The 24,968-nt window shown below is 40.8% G+C and overlaps 1 protein-coding gene across 8 annotated transcripts in view; it reads left to right on the forward strand.

Annotated features, from left to right (window-relative positions):
• Positions 1–715: 715 nt before the first annotated feature.
• ZNF454 (zinc finger protein 454) overlaps positions 716–24,968 on the forward strand; it is a 52,642-nt gene continuing 28,389 nt past the window's right edge. For 3 of the 8 annotated variants that reach the window (XM_067032223.1, XM_067032222.1, XM_067032216.1), the window contains exons 1-5: positions 716–801; positions 3,778–3,873; positions 13,632–13,721; positions 22,678–23,833; positions 24,428–24,503. In XM_067032223.1, coding sequence (XP_066888324.1) covers positions 22,754–23,833; positions 24,428–24,503 — 1,156 coding nt within the window. In that variant the 5' untranslated portion in view covers positions 716–801; positions 3,778–3,873; positions 13,632–13,721; positions 22,678–22,753. Of the gene's footprint in view, positions 802–3,042; positions 3,082–3,777; positions 3,874–13,631; positions 13,722–22,677; positions 23,979–24,427; positions 24,668–24,968 lie in introns of those variants that run through there. The other 5 variants (XM_067032224.1, XM_067032225.1, XM_067032218.1 and 2 more) reach the window with 4 other exon arrangements.

Raw genomic sequence — 24,968 nt, forward strand, 5'->3', positions numbered from 1 at the left:
GCTTTCTCTAGTTTGCGGTGATTAGGGGGCTACTCTTTGTTGTGGTGCTCGGGCTTCTCATTGCAGTGGCTTCTCTTGCTGTAGAGCACAGGCTGTAGATGCGTGGGCTTCAGTAGTTGCAGCACACAGGCTCAGTAGTTATGGCACACGGGCTTAGCTCCTCGGCCGCATGTGGGATCTTCCCGGACCAGGGCTCGAACCTGTGTGCCCTGCACTGGCAGGTGGATTCTTAACCACTGCGCCACCAGCGAAGCCCTTGTCTGCATTCTATACAATGATAATTCTGAAGCAAATACAGCAGCACCTGACACTGAGCTAGGAAAGGAGGTACAGTAGCCACCATTCATGGAGTGCTCACTCTGCATCTGGTATGTTAACTACAACATCTACTCAGTCTTCTGACAACTTTGCAAGGAACTCCTCTAGGCTCCCTTTATTTCAGAGGAGGAAAGTGAGGCTTAGCCAAGGGTGTCTGCCCCTTCTTCCCTACCCATGGGTTAGGAAACCACAGGTTCTAATGAGAGGCTTCTTTAGGGTTGCCGGTGTAAGGTTACCGCGCAGTCAACTCCTGGCTTGGCAAGCCACAACCCCACCAAAATGAGGTACCCATTCGGGGAGCCACCACCTTCCGTCCCGCTGGAACCGCCCCTCCCCCCACCACCGAGGCCCGCGCCTGCGCATTCGTGACGTCCGCGCCGCGCCCTCGCAGCTTTGTGGGAAATGTAGTCCGGCACCCCGGGGTGGAGATGCTGGGAGGGGCGGCATTGGTCCGCTGGTTGCTGTGGCTCCTGCTGGGAGAGGGTGAGTGCGGGGCCACGGCGGGAGGCACTGGGTCTGGCGGGCGCCAGAGGGCCTGGCGGGAGGGGTCCAGCACAGCCGGGCGAGGCCCCTTAGGGGCGGGGCGGGGCGGGCTGCAGATGGGCCGCGACCTCTCGGACCCTGCGCAGCGCCTGGCTTCTAGCTCCAGATGTTCCTCCTCTCGCCCTGGGGGCCCAGCTGGGTTGGGAACACCGTGAGCTGCGGCGCAGGACGCGGTCCTTCCACCACCTGTCCCCCGAGTGGCGAGGGCAGGGGACCCGACGCGGCGGCCCCGGGTCCCAGGGGCAAGTGAGGGACCGAAGGCTCTGGAAGTCGCTCGGACCCTGGGTTCCTCCCCGTCGCGAGCTGTCCCCCGGACCCACCTCGGAAGTCTCGGGGGATGCTGGACCAGGGTGCGGGTTTCCGAGCTCCAGCACCTGCCCTTTGTGTAAACTGCATCTCGGGGACCGCCCTCAGTGATTTCTGATTCCTAAGGGTGATAGCGTGGGCTCCCCTTAACTCATCTCTCTGTAAGAATGGGGAGGCCAACCCTGTGCAGATTTCTACTTCAGGGAATCCTTTTCTTTCTTTTCTTCCTTTATTTATTTATTTAAAACAGTTGTTCTCTTACCAAAAAAAAATGTTCACTGTAGGACAACTAGAAGATTCAGAGGAGCAAAAAGGAAAAAATAATTTGAAAACTGTCAGAATCTGCATATCGACATGTATATACATATAAACACAGAAACGCTTTGTTTTTAAGCAAATATATGGATATTAGTATTCTTTTCTCCATTTACTTCAAAAATGAGTGCACAAGTCTTAAACTCCGAGATTTTTTAATAAATATTTTTATCTGTGTAGTACCACTTAAGATGCAGAATAAACTTTTGTGAGTTTTGAAACTATATACTTATACCAATTTTTAAGAACAGCTAAGTCTGCTTGTTAATGAATATGAGAAAAAGTATGTCTGTGCCATATTTAATCCTCTCTTTAGGCCTTTGTGTTCTTTCTCAGGGTTGTGGGGTTTTTTGTTTGTTTGTTTAGTATTATAAACAATATAGGCCATCTGGCTACATATATCTTTGCATTCTTGTCTCATTCTATAAATCTCTTCAAGTGAAATTTCTAGATCATACTATAAGGCTGTTGATACCTCCTGTCCTATTCTCTCTAGAAAAGTAGTAGTTTATAAACATTGAAAGATAAGGGTGCCTGATTGACCCACAGCAAGTCTGAGTGTTACTATTCTCTAACTTTGTGAGAGGTGCAAACAATAGGGTTGTTTAGATTTGCATATTGAAAACTAGTGAATATTTTTATGCAGTTTGCATTGTGTTTTAAATTGTGTCTGATACGCAAGTATATTTACAATTTCTGTGCAGAAATGTTACATTTTCACATGTTCAGATGTGCATACCTTCCCTTTATGTTTGGGTTTTTGACATCATTGTTAGGGAGTCTTCTATTCCATATGTCACAAAATGTTCATCTTCATTTTCTTATAGTACCTTAGTTTCACTTTATATGCAAATTTTTATTCTTTTCCAAATGGTAAGTCCTTGTTCCAAGTTACTGAATCATTCATCCTTTCTTCATTGATGTGAAATGTCACTTTTTTCATATCTGGAATTCTTATATATAAATTTTTTTTCTGAACTGATTGTGTTGGTAGGATTTTAATTTGTTCTATTCACCCTTTTCCCTGTTAGACTATAACATCTGCGAGAGTAGAGAGTTTATCTATTTTGTTTACAGCTGTATTCATCCCTTGCCCTACGAATGGTGCCTGGTACACAGTAGGTGTTCAACAATATATCTGGTGAATGAGTGACACTATACAGTAACACTATGTTCTAATTATCATAGCTTTATAATATCTGGAGGGCAAGTTCTCACATCCATTGTTATACAACACAATTAACTTAAAAAATAATCTTTTCCATAATTAACTTTACAAGATTATTATTTAGCTATAACTTGGTTGGGAATATGTTAAGTTTATAAATTAATTTCAGAGAAGTGACAACTTAGGATACTGTGACATCCTATCCAGGAGTATGGTATGTCTCTCTCTGTTTAGCTTTCTTTATATATCTAAATAAGCTTAATAAATAAAAAATACAGTTTTCTCTACATTAATACTATACACTTCTTATTTGGCTTATCTGTAGGTATTATATTGTCGATGAGAAAAGATATTCACAACCTAAAAGTTGAGAGTTATGTTTTATTCCGCAGGAATTTTGGGGACTTCAAGCCCAGGAGGCAGCATCTCAGGTAACCCTGAGAGAACTGCCCCAAGGAGGCGAGGGGTGGGCAGGGGGCGGGGGGGGGGGGGAGGGGGGGCAGGATATATAGGAGTTTTGCAACAAAGGGCAGGTAATCTGAACGTCAGAAGATTATGGTTAATTAAAGAAAACCAGGGCTTCCCTGGTGGCGCAGTGGTTGAGAGTCCGCCTGCCGATGCACAGGACACGGGTTCGTGCCCCAGTCCGGGAGGATCCCACGTGCCCCGGAGTGGCTGGGCCCGTGAGCCATGGCCGCTGAGCCTGCGCGTCTGGAGCCTGTGCTCCGCAACGGGAGAGGCCACGGCAGTGAGAGGCCCGCGTACTGTTAAAAAAAAAAAAAAAGAAAGAATTTAGCACTTTTCTGTGTATGGGAAGATATAAGAGTTTGGGTTCACTGAAGTCATTCCTTTGATATGCGCCTCAGCTATCTGGGGCCAGTATCCTGTGTTTTCACATCCTGAGTTTCCTCAGGGCTCACTGTGGGGCGTGGCTGCAGTCTGATGGCTGCTAGATGACAGGTATTCTCTTCCTAAGTTCCCTCAGGGCTCACCAGCTCACTGGTGGTGGCTGCAGTTACTGATGACTGTGACATCCTTTGTTTACTGATATGGCAGGCAGTATTCCATTTCTCAGTATTTTTTGTTGTTGCTGGAGTCTTGTTTCTCACATCTTTTCCTTCCCTCAGCTCTGCCTCCTCTGATCCTGCCCATCCCCTGGGAAGGACACCACAGGAAGGAAGGAGAAGGCAATGGCTGCTGGGCCTCTACTATTGGGAGTTCAGGTGAGCTCATTTTTCTCTCTTAAACCTCTCCCTTACTCCTTGTTCCTATACTGTAGGTGGGCCTCACCACAGAAAACAGGGCCATTGAGATCTCTGAATGTTGGATGTTTTCCACAAAACTCCCCCTCAGCATCCCTTAGCTAGGTTCTCAGCCTACAGTTCCTTATTCAGCTGGATGCCTTGGCCTGCTGAGCTGTTGGTATTGTCCAAGTGTCAGAAAAGGAACAAAAATCATGTGAGAGATGGTCCTGGTGCTTATAGGGCTATGGACTTTCAGGGAACATAAAAGAGGTCACATCTCTACAAGGAGCAGTCATGATGATTGCACAGGTATATGATAATAAGAACAAGTATGGTTAAGTACCCACATTGTCAGTGTTCCAAGACCTGGAGAGAGAGAAGATCAGTGTGGTGACCAGAAGTAGGGTTGGGTAGGGATACCTGGAGAGGATTTGCTGTAATGGAGTCAGAGTGTCCCAAGTTTAAATTCCGACTACCATTTAATAGCTGCACTGTCTTGGGTGAGTGACTTGACTTCCCTTGAAGCATCATTTCCTCATGTGATGATAGAAATAACAGCATTAACTGAGTGTTTGCTACATACTTGACATTGATAAGAATTTCACTGGACTTATTTCATTTAATAATACCTACTTCATAAGTTTGTTGAAAGTTCAAATGAAATAATGTAAGCAAAAAGAGCCCAGCTTTGGTTACTGGAATGTTGAAGAAACTAGCTCAGCGGTAGGCATTCTTAGCGTTATTCCAGCCACTAACTTGGTGTTTTAGAGTTTGTCGACTGAAAAAAAATGCACAATATGAGGATTGTGAGTTAAGTTTTATTTGGGGCAAATTGAGGACTATAGCCTGGGAGACAGCGTTTCAGAGGGCTCTGAGAAACTGCTCCAAAGAAGCAGGGGGGAAGGTCAGTATATATGTGATTTTGGTGAGGGGGGGGTGCATGCAATCAAGCACATATTTTTTTTTTTGCAGAAGGTTTCTGCTAGTCTCGTGAAGGTTACTGCTAGTCACGAGGAGCAGATATCACCATGAAGGATTTTAGTGCTTTTCTAGATGTGAGGAGATATAAGAATTGTGCTCATAAAATTGTCTCTTGAAAATATCTAACTATCTGAAGACCTGTTCTGCCAGTTTTTCCCAGAGCAGAGTGCTGATCTCCACCCTGAATTCCTTTCAGGGGATGTTGAAAGTCAGCAGCTGTAGCGGCTTGTAATTTGATCCTTGTAGAGGTAGATGGCAAGTGCCAATTTGTAGGTGACAAGTTTTAGAGGTGGAGCGAAGGTAGCAGGGACTGGAAGGGAGAGGGAATCAGATACAGTTTGGGATCAAGTGCCAGGAAGGAGGAGTTTGTGTGTTTGGCTGGGTGGTAGGCATGGGAGTAGAGGAGGAGTCAGAGGAATTTAATAAGGGAGTTGGCATGATAAGAGCTTTTCTAAGAAGAAGAAGTGTTGGACCTCCCTGGTGCAGTGGTTGAGAATCTGCCTGCCAATGCGGGGGACACGGGTTCAATCCCTGGTTCAGGAAGATCCCATATGCTGCGGAACAACTAAGCCTGTGCACCACAACTACTGAGCCTGCCCTCTAGAGCCCGTGAGCCACAACTACCAAACCCGAGCACCACAACTTCTGAGCCTGCCTGCTGCAACTACTGAAGCCCACGTGCCTAGAGCCCATGCTCCACAACAAGAGAAGCCACTGCGATGAGAAACCCACGCCCTACTCACTGCAACTAGAGAAAGCCCGCACGCTGCAGCAAAGACCCCCACCCCCCACCCCGCCACAGCGCAACAAAAAAAAAAAAAAAAGAAGAAGAAGAAGAAGAAGCAGTGTCTGTCAGCTAGAGGAAATCATAGAGTTAAAAAAGTGAGTAAGGAGCCTAGGCTTTTTTTGCCTTGTGAGATTGCTTGAAAATGGAACCTGCTAGTTTTTGCTAGAACCTGGAGTTGTTCCTTCCCTGGAAAAGGAAATAAGACATCAGGGGCACTTCACCCAGGAAACCTTAAGTTCTTGGTTTTTTTTTGTTTCTGTTTTTCTTTTTAGGGTTAGGTTTACTTAACTTTGTCTGCCATCCCAAAGGACTTGTGGTTTTTCTTTATTCATAAGATCATATGTTAGGATTCTCTTAAATATGTCACTTGGTTATTTACAAGAGGAACCAGTTTAAAGGCTTCATGAAGACAAGCATTAACTGTTGTGATTTTTTAAAAAATTTATTTATTTATTTATTTTTGGTTGCATTGGGTCTTCGTTGCTGCACACAGGCTTTTCTCTAGTTGTGAGCGGGGGCTCCTCTTCGTTGTTGTGCATGGGCTTCTCATTACAGTGGCTTCTCTTGTTGAGGAGCATGGGCTTTAGGTGCACAGGCTCAGTAGTTGTGGCACACGGGTTTAGTTGCTCCATGACATGTGGAATCTTCCCGGACCAGGGCTTGAACCCGTGTCGCCTGCATTAGCAGGAGGATTCTTAACCACTGTACCACCAGGGAAGTCCAACTGTTGTGATTTCTATTTGTACTACTTTCTCTTCTCAGTGTTATCAAGCTCAGTTTTAAAAGGCAACATAACTCACAAAAATAGGTATCAGAGAGAGGGAGTTTCTGGAAGAGGGGAAGGTTTAAGGGGGGAGCACTCAGAAGATTTTGGTTGATGAAGGTTGTGGTTTGGTTATCAATAGCCTTGATTTTATTTTATTTAGTTAAAATAGTACTAACTAAATTTTTAAATCAGCTTTATTTTTCAGGTATAATTTACATAAAATAACCCACTTAAAGCATATAATTCATTGAGTTTTGACAAATTTATGCACCAACATCATCACCACCCCAGTCAAGCTATAGAACATTTTTATCACCCCAGAAAGTATCCTCATATCCTTCCTATCCACGATCCCCATCCCAGGCAACCTCTGGTTTGATTTCTGAATACTTCAGTATGTGTTTCCTAAAAATAAGGACCCTGGTTTTTTTTTTTTGTAAAAAATGGTACATGTTTATTTTTCACTCAGGCATAAGCAAAGCAAGGTCATTCCTGGGAGAAGGGCATGACCCACCAGCAAAAAGGGCTGTCATAGTGTCAGAGGGTGGGAATGGTGATAGCTTGAGGCCTGCAGTAAAAATATATATAGTGTAAGGGCTGTGCTGAGCCCCACCCAGGGAATGCAGTGGAGAATATATTGGCTATTATTAACTTGACAACTATTTAACAGTTTAGCCAAAAGGCATTTGCTGAGCAAAGGACCCTGTTTTACATAACCAAAATATAATTATCAAAATGAGGAAACTTACTTTGATACACTACTGTTAACTAATCTACAGACCTTACTCCTAATTTGCCACAAATGTCCTTTATCTGGTCCAGGAACTAATCCAGATCACATCTGGCATTTAGGTGTCCTGTCTCCTTAGTCTCCCTTAATCTGGAACAGTTCTCAGTCTTTGTCTTTGATGACTTTTGACACTTTCGAAGAGTATAGTGATTGATTTAGGAGGTATCAGTGCAGCATTAGAGCTGTATTCCTTTTTTCTCTTTACTAATATTTTCATCTTGTGAATTGCCTGAGTATGACTTGTGTTTGCCTTTAAATTTTATCTTCCTTTTCTGAATATAAATATTAGGCATATAGTTCTAAAAAAAAATTAAGGCCATAAGATACATTTCTAGGTCTCAAATCCTCAAAAATAACTATGGATGTACATTCTTCTAGCCTTTTAAGATAGCTTTTTATATCCTTTGCCCCTTTTTATATTGAGTTGTTTATATATAAAAGAAGCCTTTTATATAATGTGGATATTAGTCCTTTCCCATAAATTGTCATTCTTGTTCCCTGTCATTTTTCTTCTAAAATTTTTTATAATCTTCTACAAACAAGTTTTGAAGTTTTATGCAGTTAACTTTCCTTTTCCCTTGTTTGGCTTTGGAATCATTGCTATGAAAGGCTTCCTGTACCCTAAGATTATAGAAATACTTTTCTACATTTTTTAATTAGTTTTATCATTTTAAATTTAGATTCTTGAGCTATCTGAAATTTATTGTATATATGTGAGGTTGTATTCTAACTTCATTTAACATGGTGTGGTGACACATTTCATCATCCATCCTTTCATTAAACAGATTTTTAGCACCTCCCTACCATGTGCTAAGCAGCGTTCTGGGTGCTGGGAAGGTAGCAGTGAATGAAACAGGCAAAGCCCCTTACTCCTGGATCTTCTCTTCTAGAAAGAGGAGGCAGCAGTGAAGAAGAAATACTACTGAGGATGAGGTTACATGCTGTGATGGCCATGCAGCAGGTGGCCTGGCTGAGGGTGACGGGGCACCTTTGAGGAGATGGCATTCAAACTGTTGTAAATCTGTTGAAATAATCTATTGAATAATCTGCTTATTCTCCATAGATTTGAAATGCTACCTTTAAAATATACTAAATTTATATATGTATATAAGATATTCACATATAATATATTCACACACATACATACATGCATGAGTTTATTTTTCTGGATTCTGTTCTATTGCTCTATTTCTACTATAGTAACACACTATTTGCTTTAGAATTTATTGTTATTTTATAAAGAAAATCCATCCCCCCCCTTGTTTTTCTTTTCAAAATTTTGGTTACTTACTGTTCTTATACATTTATTCTTAGGGTCAAATTTTGTTAACTATAATCAAGTTCTAACAGAAACAGTTAAACAGAAAAAATATGCAATTTGGATTTGGATTCATTAAATCTGTATCAATTTGAGGAAGATTACCATATTTACAAAGTTTATTCTTCCTATTGAGTAAAAAAATTACCCTTCATTTTATTTGGATCTTTCATTATGGATTTTGTTAACTTTGATCATGAGGCTCTTGCTTATTCCTAGTAAGTATATTCTGAGGTGTTTCATTTTTGTTGCACTGTGATTGGGATTTATCCATGAGTGTGACTTTGTTTAAAAAAAAAAAAAAAAGAAGAAATTGGGTTGCTAAGAATTATATTTGAAGTCAATTTGCCGTTGTGGTGCCTAAAACTTCATCACTATCATATCTTCTTTATAAAGTATACTTTCATTATTAAAATATCCCTATTTATTCCATTTGGTAATTCATCTTTTTAAAGAATAACAATATCAAAAAAACCTGTGTTTTAGGTTTAAGAAAACCTCTGCATAAAGGAGATAAACCCATGAAGCTGCTTATTTCAAACACCCTGAGTTATCCCATGCTTAATGTAGTACTGGGGAGAAAAAACCCATAATAAGTGGAAAGGAGAAAGGCAGAAAACATTTTAAGGGATTAACAACAAACACATTTTATGAACGATACAGCTAAGTTTCACTTCAGCCTTTTAAAATGGCTTTCTGTACTAATCTACCCAGGGCTCCGTAGTACGTGACATAGTAGGGACAAGCTCTGTGGCATGAGGGCTGGAGGTTGGGGGTGGGTAGGTTCTGCACTTAAGGGAATCTAGGGAATAGAAGAATCTAGGGAAGTAGGGAAGACCAGCATATAGCTCATAGGAGTCTGAGTTTGGGCTTTTAATTTTGCCCAATATGTTCAGCTAAAAAGGCGATTGCATTGTAATTAATTTATTGAAAGTAGATTAATTTTTGGAAAGAGAGTGTCATATTTCTGATATGTTATGTTTTTCAGAAAGAAGGGGCTTATGTTTTGTTTCCACGTATATTCTACCTTGTCTGATATTGATATGGTCTCCTCCTTGCCTTTTTGTTTGTTTGCTTTTGCCTGCTATATCTTGTCTCTATCCCCCCCCCCCTTTTTTTTCTTTTGTGGTATGCAGGCCTCTCACTGCTGTGGCCTCTCCCTTTGCGGAGCACAGGCTCCGGACCCACAGGCCCAGCGACCATTGCTCACGGGCCCAGCTGCTCCGCGGCATGTGGGATCTTCCCGGACCGGGGCACAAACCTGTGTCCCCTGCATCAGCAGGCAGGCTCTCAACCACTGCGCCACCAGGGAAGCCCTATCACCACCCCTTTTTAACAATTTTTTGGTTTGTGTTTTAGGTGTATCTGTTGTATGTGCCATGTAATTGTATTTTAAACAAATTTTACAGTTTTTGTCTATTAATAGATAAAGTCAACCCATTTATATTTGTTGTTATACATGTATCAAGTCTTTTTCTGGTTATGTAATGATTTGTCCTTATTATGCTTTCTTGTTTCCTTTCTTCTTGCTTTAAATTTTTGAACAGATGATTTTTCTTGTTTCCTTTTCTTCCTTTCATAAAATGAAAATTCTGCCATGTATTTATATCCTGCTAGTAGCTACTTTTACTTTTCTTGACACTGTTTGTCAGTGATTTTTAACATTTTTTGTTATTTTGATATATTGATTTAAAAGTATTAGGAGAAAATAATGGGGTAGAAAGATATATAATAAATTCTATGCCTCAGGGTTGACACTTTTTCTGGAGTTTATAGCCAGTAGGATGTAAAATACACAACTTGCTTGGAAATTGGTTTCATTCCATCTCTGGTCTCTCCAGTCCTTTTCTTTCCACTAACTTTCTACCCTTTGCCTATTCACATATTAAGTGCTCTCTGTCCTTAAACGAAAAACTTTTACATTGCTTTACTTACACGACTTATTCCTTACTTCTTTTCATACAGTGTTATCTCTCATCTTCACAAAACGTTTGAAGTAATTTCATCTGGCTGCTTCTGATTCCTTATCTTCCTTATCTTCTTTACTGTAAGCTGACCTCTTCCTTCACTCTTCTGAAATTAGCTAATTTTCGAATCAGCAGATTCTTTTCAATCATTCTGTATGACACATCCAGCTTCTGATAGTGTTGACTAGTCCCTCCTCTTTGTTTTTTTTTTTGTTTTTTTTTTGTGGTACGCGGGCCTCTCACTGTTGTGGCCTCTCCTGTCGCGGAGCACAGGCTCCAGACGCGCAGGCTCAGCGGCCATGGCTCATGGGCCCAGCCGCTCCGCAGCACATGGGATCTTCCCGGACCGGGGCACGAACCCGTGTCCCCTGCATTGGCAGGTGGACTCTCAACCACTGTGCCACCAGGGAAGCCCTAGTCCCTCCTCTTTGAAACCCTCTTTCTCCTGAGCTTCAATCCTGAGTCTCCTTGCATCTCCCTTTCTGTCTTTCTCTCACTCTTCCTCTTGCTGAGGATTGCTAGCGTCTTTTCTTGGCCTTCTCCTCACAACATGAGGAGTTGGATGGCCTTGGGTTCAAGCTGTATGATCTTGGAGAGGTTATTTAACCTTTTTGTTCCTCAGATTCCTCATCTGTAAAATGATGACTTTAATTCTGTCACCTTAGCAGGTTGTCCTTTGGATTAAATGAGCTGAGGCATATGAACCTCCTATTAGTACGAAACTGAGCACAATGTGAGTTATCATTTATGGTAACTGCCACTCAGTTAGTGTTCCCTCCTTGTATTAGGGTTCTCCAGAGAAACAGAACCAGTAGGATATATGTAGATATACAGAAAGAGATTATGAGGAATTGGCTCACACAATTATGCAGGACGAAGAGCCCCTATGTTCTGCCATCTATACTCGTAGGGCCCAGGAAAGCCAGTGCTGCAGTCCCACTCCAAACCCAGAGGCCTGATACCCAGGGACTGATGGTGTTAAGTCCTGGTCTGAGTCGGAAGGCTCAAGAGGTAGGAGCATTTATGTCTAAGGGCAGGAGAAGATGGCTATCTCAACTCAAGCAGAGAGAGCAAATTCGCCTTTCCTCAGCCTTTTTGTTCTATTTGGGCCCTCAGCAGATTGGATGATGCCCTCCCACCTCTTCTTTGCTCAGTCTACTGATTCAAATGGGAGAACTCTCACAGAAATACCCAGAAATAATGCTTTACCAACTCTCTGGTCATCATACCTTAGCCCAGTCAAGTTGACACATGAAATTAACCATCATACGCATCAGATAGTGAACGCTTACAGAGTTTTCTTTCCTAGTCTAAGGGCTAGAAAACAAAGCTCAAATGGGCTTATAAATTTGAAATGCCATTTTCCAGTCAAGCTGGGTGTTTTGTTGGTTGTCTCATAGACCAACCACAGTCTAGATTTATCCTGTTTGCACATGCTTCCCCCCGCCGCCCCCCGCATCAACTGGAATTCCCACCCAGTGATTGTAAAGCCTAAAATTCCATGTGCTGCTTCTACAACTCTGAGCCTTAGGGTGCTCCAAAGACCTCATTGTGAGTTCCCCTGCTCTCCCCGGATAGGCCCCCACCCACTGGGAAAGGCTCCACATACAACTAGCTCCCCTGTCAGCCTGGCCAGGTACACCCCTCCTAATCCTCAACCTAATGGTTTTCACCTCCCTATTTGCCCACAGAAGTGTTCAAACAAGCCAGTCACATCTTCCCATGGGAACCAAGGGTCACCTCAGCCTCCTGTCAGTACCAGGTCTGCCTCCCACAGCCCCTGCGGTTCACTGTACCTGAGTACAGGCCCCGAGTGGTCTTGCATGGCGTGGGGTTGTGAGGCCAACTTGTGACTAATGAACTGTCAGGCTCATCTGTCCAGTGCTGGGTGTCACCATGTGCTATTTAGGGTGGAGAATCCTCCTTCGTCAATGGAGTGAATAGGATACAATCAGAACACCACCTACTCTTCTCCAGTGCTAATATAGAGCAGCCTTCACTATCCTTCCCTATGACTCCTTATACCTTCTCTTCCTGTCCTTAAATGTCAAAGCACTTTCTATATTTGTCTCTGATTATTTCATGATGTTGGTTTTTGTTGCAAATGTTTAGTTTCTTTTGAAGGATAATATTTTTCTCTCACAGATCTCTTCTGTCCCTTCTAATGCTGCTTGTTTTTTTGTTTTTTGTTTTTTAATTTCCTTAGAGGGTGTTATTGGCATAATCCTTTGTTCAGTAGAAATTTATAGTTTCAGGAATCAGTGACATTCAAGGATGTGTCTGTAGATCTCACCTGGGAGGAGTGGGTCCAATCTAAATTCTGCTCAGAGGAACTTGTATGGGAAAGTGATGCTGGGAAACTACAGTAACCTGGTTTCACTGGGTAGGACTTCTCCTTGTAACTCAAAACCTACCTATTGCCATCTTTCCCACTATTGACATCTTGTACAGCCTCTGAAATTTGTGAATTTGGACTTGAAATCCTGATACTACAGGACATTGTTTTTTTTTTTTTTTTAAACATCTTTATTTGAGTATAACTGTTTTACAATAGTATGTTAGTTTCTCCTTTACAACAAAGTGAATCAGTTATACATATACATATGTTCCCATATCTCTTCCCTCTTGCGTCACCCACCCTCCCTATCCCACCCCTCTAGGTGGTCACAAAGCACAGAGGTGAACTCCCTGTGCTATGCGGCAGCTTCCCACTAGCTATCTAATTTACATTTGGTAGTGTATATATGTCACTGCCACTCTCTCACAACGTCACAGCTTACCCTTCCCCCTCCCCATATCCTCAAGTCCATGCTCTAGTAGGTCTGTGTTTTATTCCAGTCCTACCACTAATCTCTTCATGACATTTTTTTTTTCTTAGATTCCATATATATGTGTTAGCATACGGTATTTGTTTTTCTCCTTCTAGGACATTGTTTTAGGGTAGTTCCTTAGTGTCCTGTCTTTCAAGGTGAAAGTCCTTTTCTATAGAGAATGGAAAAATGGGAAATCTCAGAAGCCACACCTTCCTTTGTTACAGAAGCCCTGAAGAGGAAGGGATAAGACATATGCTGGGAGTGGTTTTTATACTCAGTTCAGAAGTCAAATTTAGTGTTTTTCCCCCGGAGCAGGGCATCAGCTTTTCAAACGAAATGTGATATCTCAGCTGGATTGAGAACTGAGCCTGATGACAAAAGAACATCCAGGGTGCATTTCCCCAGGTAAGGATCTGGCTGCAAGAACTTGTTCCATGAGTGTCACCTTGGGGAGAAACCACTTCAGAGGTCTCTGGGTCTCTTGAGACCTGTACCTATGCTGTGTGTTTTTCAAATGCCTCTGCATTGTTGATGTCACGCATCCTGCCAAGGTCTTGCATGTGTCCTTACCTCAGTGGGAGGTGATATCTTATGAGGATTAAATGAGTTACTACATTTGTGACTCTTTTAAATTGCTTGGAACATACTGAACATTCAGTAAATGTCAGCAGTTATTATTTCCTCTTCTGTCATCTGTGCTTTCTGTTCTTTTCTTTCTTTCTTTTTTTTTTTTTTTTTTTGGCCATGCTGCGTGGCTTATGGGATCTTAGTTCCCTGACCAGGTATCCAACCCGGGCCCTCGGCAGTGAGAGCATGGAGTCCTAACCACTGGACCACCAGGGATTTCCCTCATCTGTACTTTCAATCCCTGTCTTTCTATCCCCCTCTACTTTATTCTCTTTATTGTCTTTCGTGGATCTTTCTTCTCGGCCATTACCTATATCCATAGCTTCCTTTCCGTTATTCATTTAAACATTTGTCAGCTTTTTAAAAGGAAACTAATGTTTCTCTTCCTCTGAATTATATAGGTGTTTTATACAGTCTTCATTTAAAAACAAATGACAAGTGAGTTTAGCCCTGTACTTTTTACTAGTAACCTTACATTTTATATATTTCCTTTCTCATTTCTAAATTTTTAATCTGAATCTACTACTTATTTAATCCCATTCTCCTCTGAGCATTTAATGCTTCGTAATCGTTGTTATCTGCCTACTAATCCCCCTCACAACTGAAATTTCTTTATTAGATGTTATCACGACTTTTCTCTGAAAAAATGCATTTTACACCTTTATCTTTTCTACTCATGTGAAAGTGTTGACCACTTCTTTTCATACACTGTTTAAAGAGTTAGGCAGATATTTTTTGATCTCTGGATAGTGTATGGCTATCTAAGTACAGAGCAATAAAAGAAATCAGTAAAAAAACATTGATAGGAAAAAAAATCATCTTGTGACCATCGCTGCTTGTTTCCATTAATCTTTCTAAAGAACAGGATTCTGGAAGAGTCACTGTGTCAAAGGATATATACATTTTTGTGGCTCTTGCTACATATTGCACAACTTTGGGTATTATCTTATGCTTTTCATGCTAATTTTTAGGTATAGAATGATTGCTTAAGGTAACTTTAATTAACTTTATTACAGATTTCTGTGGATTCAATTACTATTGCTATTTGTATTCTTACATAAATAACAAACAAATGTTTTTTGAGCACTGGGCCCTGTTCCTAACATTGGGGGTAGAGCAATGAGCAAAACAGGCAGAGATTCCACGTGGAGTTTATAGTCTAGTCGGGGAAACAATAAATTAATCAAGAAAGAAAGCAGGGAAGGAGAAGGGAGAAGAAAGGAAGGAAGAAGGGAGGGACTGACTATTCATAGAGTCAGGTGCTGCGTGGAAAAACAAAGCATCATAAGGGAAGTAGATCAGTTAACAAGAGTGCTGTTTTATAGGGGTGATCACGGAAGGCCTCTTCATTAAGGTGACTACTGAACAGATACTCAAAGTGATGGTCATGTGGGAGCACATTCTGGGCACAGGGAGCAGAAGGTGCAAAGACCTTGTGGTAAATTGCATGGCATTGTTTGAAGGGAAAATGTGAGATGGGAAGATTTCTTTAAACTTTGTCTTTCAGTCCTTCTGTGAAAAAATTTATTTCTACTATCATATTTTTTCTTTCTATGAGCCTTCTCATTCTCTAAGTGCTCCTTCTTTTTTTAATAGCAATCTTTTAAAATGCATGTATTAGCTTCTCTTGTCTGTATGAGGATATATAAATTATATTTTTGGTAGGGGTTTTTCATTTTGGTTTTGGTTTTCCTTTGCAGCATTTTGTTCCCTAGATTATTTTAGTGCATTTATTTATGACTTTTTCATTCTTTCACTGTCATGTTGGTGGGTTTTCTAGAAGCATCAGAGGCAAACAAAGGTATTGCTCATACTGGGTTTTCCTCTCTCAGTTTTTTACCCACCTTCCAACTTCTCTATTGGGCTGAATCCTAAAGATTTATCACTTGCGTATGATTACATTTGACACTGTATTTCTCTTGTCTCTTTGAATATCTATCTAGCCACTAGTATGTAGGCTCACTGAATTGTCATGATTGAGTTTACTTTTATTTATATCCCCTGCCTAGCATGTTGTCTGCGTGAGTAGGTATTTAATATCTTTGTTGAGTGAATATTAGATGACATCAAGTAGAATTTTTAGTAATCAGGTAAAACTATAGCTTTGAAAATTATATTTCTGACACTCATATCAATGAATATTTTTAATTATCAGGAAGAGCAAATAAGAAGGGCAAAGCAGCAAGGATGGAATCTTGAGGAATAACATTTGACTGGGGGCCAAAGATGCTGTAGCAAAGGTGACAGAGAAAGTGGTTAGAGGGAGAGGAGAGAGTTACAGAGAACCGGGCCAAGGGAAGAGAGAAAAACAGAGAAGAGTGCAGCAGTGCCAAGTAAGAAATGAGAAACACTATTGGTCTTAGTGTTGAGGAAGTGGCCTGTAACCCAGGGAGGAGCACTCTGGTGTTGCAGGACATGTGCCTGGGGAGAGGAGTGAAGAAGTAAACAAGGACTTTTATGGGGAATTCCCTGGCGGTCCAGTGGTTAGGACTCTGCACTCTCACTGCCAAGGGCCTAGGTTCAATCCCTGGTCAGGGAACTAAGATCCCACAAGCCATGTGGCAAGTCCCACCACCACCCCCACCCCCCAAAAAAAGAGAGACTTTTAAGTACAGACTATCCTTTCAACAAAGTTAACTTTGAAGGAAAAGGAAGAAAGGGCAGGACCTGAAAGAAGTCAGATGTAGAATGCCTCTGAGTTGTTTTTTACTGAGATAGAGACTTGAATGCATTTACAAGAGCAGAGAGGTACCTGTTGGAGAGAAGGAAATAAAGACACAGAAAAGTGGAGGAACAGAACGGAGCTCAGAAAACATGATGATGTGCAAATTCCAGATCTTGTTCTTTCTAGATTTTCTTTGATGTTACCAGTTAGTTGCCAGTTAGTCTCATTATGCTGTCCAAAACCTAGAGGGGAAAGCGGCAACCGAGTGCTGTGCTCAGCTCTTCCCCAGGCATCATCTGATTTACCTCTGTGTGTGAGTAAATGTATATGTGTGTGCACATGCACACACAAAGAGAGAGAATTTATGTGCTCTTACCGAGTCCCCATGTACCTTCATGCCACCTTCATAATGAGCCTCATTAATGGTTAGTACAGGCACATATCTTTGCTTCCAGTAGGAAAACTAATCTAAAAGACTGTAATCAACATAGGTGAATCCAAAAAGTTAGTTCATCCTTGCACAGGCTCTCAGCACTGGTTGTTCCTTCTGCCTGGGAGGCTCTCCCTTTGATAGTCCTGTGACTCCCTCCTTGGCCCCTAAAGTCTTCTTGTCTTCAATGTCACCTTGTCAGTGAGGCCTTTCCCGAAGATTGTATCTAAAATTACAAACTTTTCCCCTTACCCATCATATTGCCTATTTCCATTTTATTGCTTTTATTTTTTCCATAAGGTATAACCACTTAAATACTAAATATTTTACTTATTTATTATGTTGATTATCCTTCCTCCTCTCACTAAAATATAAGTTCCTCCAGGGCACTTTTGTTCATTGCTGTATTCCTAGCACCTTGAACAGTGCCTCCTCACTCAATAAATAGTTATTGAATGAATGACTTATCATGTTCAGAAGATCGATCTGGCTGCTTTGTGGAGAATGCACTGTAGGGGTAGCAAGAGAGTTACGTAGGAAGTCCAGTCAGGTGAGTACTGAAATAGTCTGGTTGAATGGAAGGAGTAAATTAACTGTTAGGCTGGAAGAAATATAAAAGGAGTAAAGAAAGAAATCAGCTTGCCCTAGGAAGAGCGGGGCCTGCTGCCCAAGTCTCTCACCTGGGCCCCCGACCCCCGGCCAAATACTCTGCAGGCTCTTGGCCTCTACTATGGCCAGTCCCAGACATAAATACTGAAAGAGCTGTGCTTTCCCTTGGTCCTGGGGACTCATGTCCTGATGAGTACCAAAGTTAATATAAATCATAAAGTTAACTAGGCATTCTAAGACTAAGGGAGTATGGGCCATCACTTGAAAGAACTGCTTAGGAATAAACGAATGGAAGAGAGAGCTGTATATTGTTTGACATAAAATAATAATGATAATGATAACCTCTAACAATCATTGAACTCTTATTGTGGCCAAGCATAAAGCTGTGTATGTTACAGGTTCTTATTTAATGAAAGCAAAATGGTAAGGATCTGAAATGTCATCCAATCCTGAAAGAGCTATGGTTTTGATCTTTAGTGCTCAGTTCCAGGCTTCACTACTTCACTAATATGAGTAAAGCCACCTTAACAATTTTATGTTTTCCACAGAGACAGTTATGTAATCTGGGAAAAATGAAATTTCCTCCCCTCTCATTTGTCTAAAAGTGGTCACACTTTTGGAACAATATTAAATAGTTGCAGTAATAGTAAGCATCCTTTCCTTGATTCTGTTTTTTAGTGTGAATTCTTCTAGTGTTTTATTTTTATGCTTGGTACAATGCTAATATTTTTGTTTTTGAATCAGGATTAGATGTTGGATATTATCAAATACTTTGAAGCATCCATCAGGTTGATCATATGCCCTATTTCCCATGACCTATTAATATATTACTAGATTCCTAATAGAGAGCATTCTGGAATTCCTGGATAAATCCTTTGTTCAAACATTTAAACATTTAAGTAATATTTCAGGAATGGTTTAGGAATATTGCAATTACTGAATCTTTCATATTTAAGAACGTGTTTTGTTTTTTTCCTATGCATGTATAGAGTACTGGCTATGTGGAATTCTTGAGTCACATCAGTTTTTCATCAGTCCTTTGTAGACATGACTCCACTGTCCTTTGCCATCCCATGTTGTTGGATAGATCACTTAGGCCAGTTTTTAAAAAATTTGTTTGTAGGGCAGTCTATTTTTTTTCTTAAGCAGCAAATCTTCAGAGGTAACTTTTTAAGTTAGGTCTCTAAATTCCATGAAGATATACTGAACCCTTACTATTAAGTTTTCTGCAGTATATGTTTCAACTTAAAATGATCAATATTTTCCAAAATAGAAAATATTTTGTTGTTCTTCTCATTTGTTTTTTGAAATGACATATATACAGAAGAATGTGTAAAATATGGGTAATGCTTAGCAAAAACCTGCCTAGTCTTCTAAGCCCTTTATAAATATCAACTAATTATTGTTCACATATCAACACTAGATAGGTACCATGTAACAGATGAGGAAACTGGAGCACAGGACAGGTTAAGTAATCTGCCCAAGGTTGCACAGCTAACAGTGATGGAGCCAGGCGGTCCGGCTCCAAAGTTGTTGTCTTAACTGTACTGCTTTTTTTATAGTTCATGATGATAAAAATGAATGAATAATAACAAAAGCAAACACCCAGGCACCAGAGCCCAGATTCAGATTCAGAAATGGAACACTGCTAGTACCCTAGTAGCTTTATATGCACCTCCTCATTCCCATCCTCTTCCTCTACCCAAGACACAACCACTGTTCTCACTTTTGTGATAAATCCCTTCCCTTGCTTTGCTTTATAGTATTTATATCCATAGGTGAACAATATATTTAGTTATAGTCTGTTTTAAAACTTTATCTAAAAAAAAGAAAAAAAAAAAAAAAAACTTTATCTAAATGGACTCTTACTGTATTTATTTTTCTGTGACTTTGCTTAAATTATTTATTCATTTATATTGATATGTGTGGCTTTAGTTTATTAATGTTTACTGTCTTAAGCAGTTCAGGCTGCTATAACAGAATACCATAGACCAGGTGACTGAATTTATCAGACATTTATTTTCATAGTTCCAGATGCTGGAAGTCTGAGATCAGGGTGCTAGCATGGATGGGTTTTTGGTGAGGGCCCTCCTCCTGGTTCACAGGATAGAGCAAGTTCCCTCATGTGTGCCACTTCTTATCAGGGCAGTAATCTTATCAGGGCTTTACCCTCATGACTTAATGACCCAAAGACCCCCACTTCTTAATATTGTCTCACTGGGGATTAGGCTTCAACATATGAATTTTGGGGAGAACAGACGTGAAATCCATAACATTCACTGTTTTCATTTCTCTTGTATAAGTATTTGACAATTTAGTTATCCTTTCTCTTGTTGGTAGACATTTGGGTTGTTTCCAGTTTTTTGCTATTGAACACAATGCTACTTTAAAATTATGAATCATGGGGAACCTTTACAAGATAGATTTACCTAAGTGTATGTACCTACTAGTGGATTTGCTAAGTGTTATAGTCTTGTGCCTGTTCTACATCCTAGGTAGTGCTAAACTGTTTTTAAAATACTTGAACCAAATTACACTCCTACCAGCAGTATGTGAAAGTTCCCCATACTGCACATCTTTCTAAATTATGAAGCTGTCAGTTTGAATTTTTGAATTTTGTTTCTCAGGTGGATTTGGTAATAGTATCTCACTGAGGCTTTACTCAACCTTCTCCTGGTTACTGTTGGATTGGCATCTTTGCTTATGTTTACTCACTATTCAGGTTTCCTTTTCTTTTCTTTTTTAAAAATAAATTTATTTATTTATTTTAATTTTTGGCTGCATTGGGTCTTCGTTGCTATGCGTGGGCTTTCTCTAGTTGCGGCGAGCAGGCGCTCCTCTTCGTTGTGGTGCATGGGCTTCTCATTGCAGTGGCTTCTCTTGTTTCAGAGCATGGGCTCTAGGTGCGCAGGCTTCAATAGTTGTGGCATATGGGCTCAGTAGTTGTGGCTCACAGGCTCTAGAGCGCAGGCTCAGTAGTTGTGGCGCATGGACTTAGTTGCTCCGCAGCATGTGGGATCTTCCCAGACCAGGGCTCAAACCCTTGTGCCCTGCGTTGGCAGGCGGATTCTTAACCACTGCACCACCAGGGAAGTCCCCAGGTTTCCTTTTCTTAAGTGTCTATTCAAGTCTTTTGTCCATTTTTCTAGTGGGCTTAGTGTTCTACAGATATTGTTTTCCAAGTCTAAGTTCTAGAGCTCTCTTTGGGTCACGTGTTGCAAATCCCTTCTCCCAGTATGTAACTGTTTTTTTGTTTTTTTACTTTTTTTACATCTTTTGATGACTGGAAGCATTTATTCTTCCAGTGTTTATTCTCCCATTTGGTTTTAATGCTTTCCCCCCGCCCCCTTGTTCTCCTGCTTTTATTATTTTAAAAATCTCTTGAACCTCTACGTAGTTTCCAAATTTGATATTTTCTGTGTGTCATTTATCTTTGAATAGTTTTGTCTGTCTGGACATTGTATTTGTCTAATAGTGAATAGATGCCCCATGTCCTTAATGTTGTTTACTGGGTAGCACTTGGAATGATCTCAGAGAACTTCAGTTGGATAGCTGGATATGATAGAGTGAAGTGGGGCAAGAGGCAGCCTCCAGTTGCCTGTTGGTACTTCATGCTTGACTGGATAGGTCTTCTCTGAGGTTACTTGGTGGTGTGTGTGTTTTACAGGTGGCACCTGCTTGGCTTTCCACTTTTTCTCTTGTTTTATGTAAGCAGGTCAGACTGGAAGGAGGAGGTCCAGTTCATGCATATCTTTTGCTTCATAGTAAACCTCCTGTCCACAGACCTTTGGTCTGTTGGTTCAGTGTTGATTTTTTTTTTTTTTTTTTTTTTTTTTTTTTTTTTTGGTACGTGGGCCTCTTACTGTTGTGGCCTCTCCCGTTGCGGAGCACAGGCTCCGGACGCGCAGGCTCAGTGGCCATGGCTCACAGGCCCAGGCGCTCCGCGGCATGTGGGATCTTCCCGGACCGGGGCACGAACCCGTGTCCCCTGCATCGGCAGGCGGATTCTCAACCACTGCACCACCAGGGAAGCCCAAGTGTTGATAATTTTGATCAAGCTGACAAGGTGATTCTCAGATTGTAGTTCCCTGTCCTCTGCCTCTCTGCTTCCAGGATGTTTTGTCTGGGATAAGAAATGGGATCTGAGAAAATAAAATCTGAGTGGCTACAAGGCCTTTCCTCCAGCCCCATCTCAAGCAGTTCAACAGATTCTCCCCTACCTGCCTCTGTCACCAGTTCTTATCTGTAAGGAATGGATATTTAGGAAAGGGTAGGGCCCTTTAGGACTCTCTTACCTAAAGAGAGTGAGAAAATCACATGCTCCTTGCGGAGCAGAGAGGAGCTTTTAGATTTTGCCATCCTCCCTTGAGAGTTTAAGTTTCAAGTATGTTCTGGTATTTTATGTTCCAGACAAGTATGTTCCCTAAGGGTAGTTTATATACATTAATTTACTTAATCCTTATCAGATTATTTTATTCTCATTTTATATCTCTGAAAACTCAGACTCAGAAACAACTACTTAAGATGATAAGTGATTAACAGCGAGTGTTTAAACCCACATTTGTCTGACTCTAGGGTAAACAATCTTTTCACTGTGTCACACTGTGATGTTTTATGAAGATTTAGTATCAGAATTATAGGCAGCCTTCGGGAGGGCAGAAACTGCTGGTAGGAGTACCAGATAAATGTTCCAGGGCTTTGTGATCTGCCTCTACCAATCTCAGCTCGTCTGTATATCTTCCCTTAGTTCCATCTTCATTATTTAGCCTGTCCATTGGTCAGTGATTTCAGTATCTATCCCTTCTGCATAGGCTCACTCTTTCCTCTGCTTACCCTGCTTCTAGTTTCCCTATTATTTATGGATGGCTCACTGTTTTTCCCTCCCTTCCAATTCTCTTCCTAATTATAGGGACATCTTTGAAAACTCTCAAATGTGCCCTATAGTTATTCTCAGTCTCATTCTCTTATTCCTGCATTATACAGTTTTCAGCACAGAAACCAACGTATATTTGAATTTTTATTTTTTTCAGACTGGGAGACAAGACTTGAAACCAAAGAGTCAACTACAAAGCCCTAATTACTGAAGATTTATCTTATGGGGTAATAATGGAAAGAGAAGGTCTCTGGCATTCTTCTTTAGGGGAAACCTGGGAACCTGATAATTGGTTAGAGGGGCAACAGAAAAACCAGGATAGACATCTGGGCCAAGTGCACATTACCCATAAGGAAACCCTCACTGTGAGAAGGACATGTGGAGGTAATGAATTTGAAAGATGTTTCAGTCAGGGTTCAATCATTGATACACAACAAACTATTCCTGTGGGGAAAAGTCCTCACAGTTGGAATTCACATGGAAAAGACACTAAACAAAATGCTGAATTAATTAAAACTCAAAGAATGTTTGCAGGAAAGAAAATCTATGGATGTAATGAGTGTGGGAAAACCTTCAGCCAGAGTTCATCCCTCCTTAAGCACCAGAGGACTCATACCGGGGAGAAACCCTATAACTGTAATGTATGTGGGAAGCACTTCATTGAACGCTCCTCGCTTACTGTACATCAAAGAATTCATACTGGAGAGAAACCTTACAAATGTAACGAATGTGGGAAAACCTTCAGTCAGAGCATGAATCTTACTGTTCATCAAAGAACTCATACTGGAGAGAAACCATATCAATGTAAAGAGTGTGGAAAAGCTTTCCGCAAGAATTCGTCCCTTATTCAACATGAAAGGATTCATACTGGAGAGAAACCCTACAAATGTAATGAATGTGGTAAAGCTTTTACCCAAAGTATGAATCTCACAGTGCATCAAAGAACTCATACAGGAGAAAAACCCTATGAATGTAATGAATGTGGAAAAGCCTTCAGTCAAAGTATGCATCTTACTGTACATCAGAGAAGCCATACTGGAGAAAAGCCCTATGAGTGTAGTGAATGTGGAAAAGCCTTTAGTAAGAGCTCAGCTCTTACTCTGCATCAGCGAAATCATACTGGAGAAAAACCCTACAAATGTAACAAATGTGGGAAATCCTTCAGCCAAAGTACATACCTTATAGAGCATCAGAGACTTCATTCTGGAGTAAAACCTTTTGAATGTAATCAGTGTGGGAAAGCTTTCAGTAAGAATTCATCTCTTACTCAGCATCGGAGAATTCATACTGGAGAGAAACCTTATGAGTGTATGGTATGTGGAAAACATTTCACTGGGAGATCATCCCTTACTGTACATCAGGTTACTCATACTGGAGAGAAGCCTTATGAATGCAGTGAATGTGGAAAGGCCTTCAGCCAGAGCGCATACCTTATTGAGCATCAAAGAATTCATACTGGTGAGAAGCCCTATGAATGCAATCAGTGTGGAAAAGCTTTCATTAAGAATTCATCCCTTATAGTGCATCAGAGAACTCATACAGGAGAGAAACCCTATCAGTGTAATGAATGTGGAAAAGCCTTCAGTCGGAGTACAAATCTTACACGGCATCAGAGAACTCATACGTGAGGGAAGCTTTCCATGCGATCCTTCACTGTGATGAACTCTTCAGTGATAATCAGATAAGTCATGTAATGTAGAAACCTAATAAATACAATGATTGTAGTAATCTTTTAGTTGAAGTATAATATACCATATCAGAAAATACAGACCACTGCAGAGAAACCATATAAAAGTGGAGAAATCTTGATTCAGAAAGTAAAACTTTATACCAGAAGGTTTAAGTAGCTAATGTTCTAAGCAATGAGGATTCATGCTGAAGATAAGTTCTATTGTATTATACTGCAGATTCTCCTTTGGACATCAGAGACTTCACACTGGAGAGGAAATGTGAGAGTGCTTAACTGGATAGCCCAAAGACCTGGTATGTAGTCCTGATCTGCCACTAACCTGGACAAGTCACCTGCTTTCACCAGGTCCCAGTGTCCTTATTTGGTAAATGAGGGATTTTAGATTTAGAAGGCTCCAAGATCCCTATAAGCTCTAAAATGCTACAAACATAAATATGCTTGATTTTTCACCATGTTATATATGTTATCTAGATGCTCCTATTCCACGATCTGGTTTCCCTGAATGTTTTGAGTCAAAATTCTCTACCTCTACCAACTTCTATTATCCCTCCATGTCCTTCCCCCTCCCCCTGTTATTTTCTCCTCTGAAATATTGGCTGCTTGCTACCAGGTGATAGAATACTTGTGCAAATCTTAATGCAATAGCATGCTGTTTTAAGTTCTCAATTAACAGTCATTAAACTATTGTTAAATAAGCTAATTACTTAGAAAACAATATAACAAATATAGTCTTTGAGTACATAGGATTCAAATACATC

Source organism: Kogia breviceps, chromosome 4 (assembly GCF_026419965.1).
Source record: "Kogia breviceps isolate mKogBre1 chromosome 4, mKogBre1 haplotype 1, whole genome shotgun sequence".
In the NCBI taxonomy this organism is placed as follows: Eukaryota; Metazoa; Chordata; class Mammalia; order Artiodactyla; family Physeteridae; genus Kogia; species Kogia breviceps.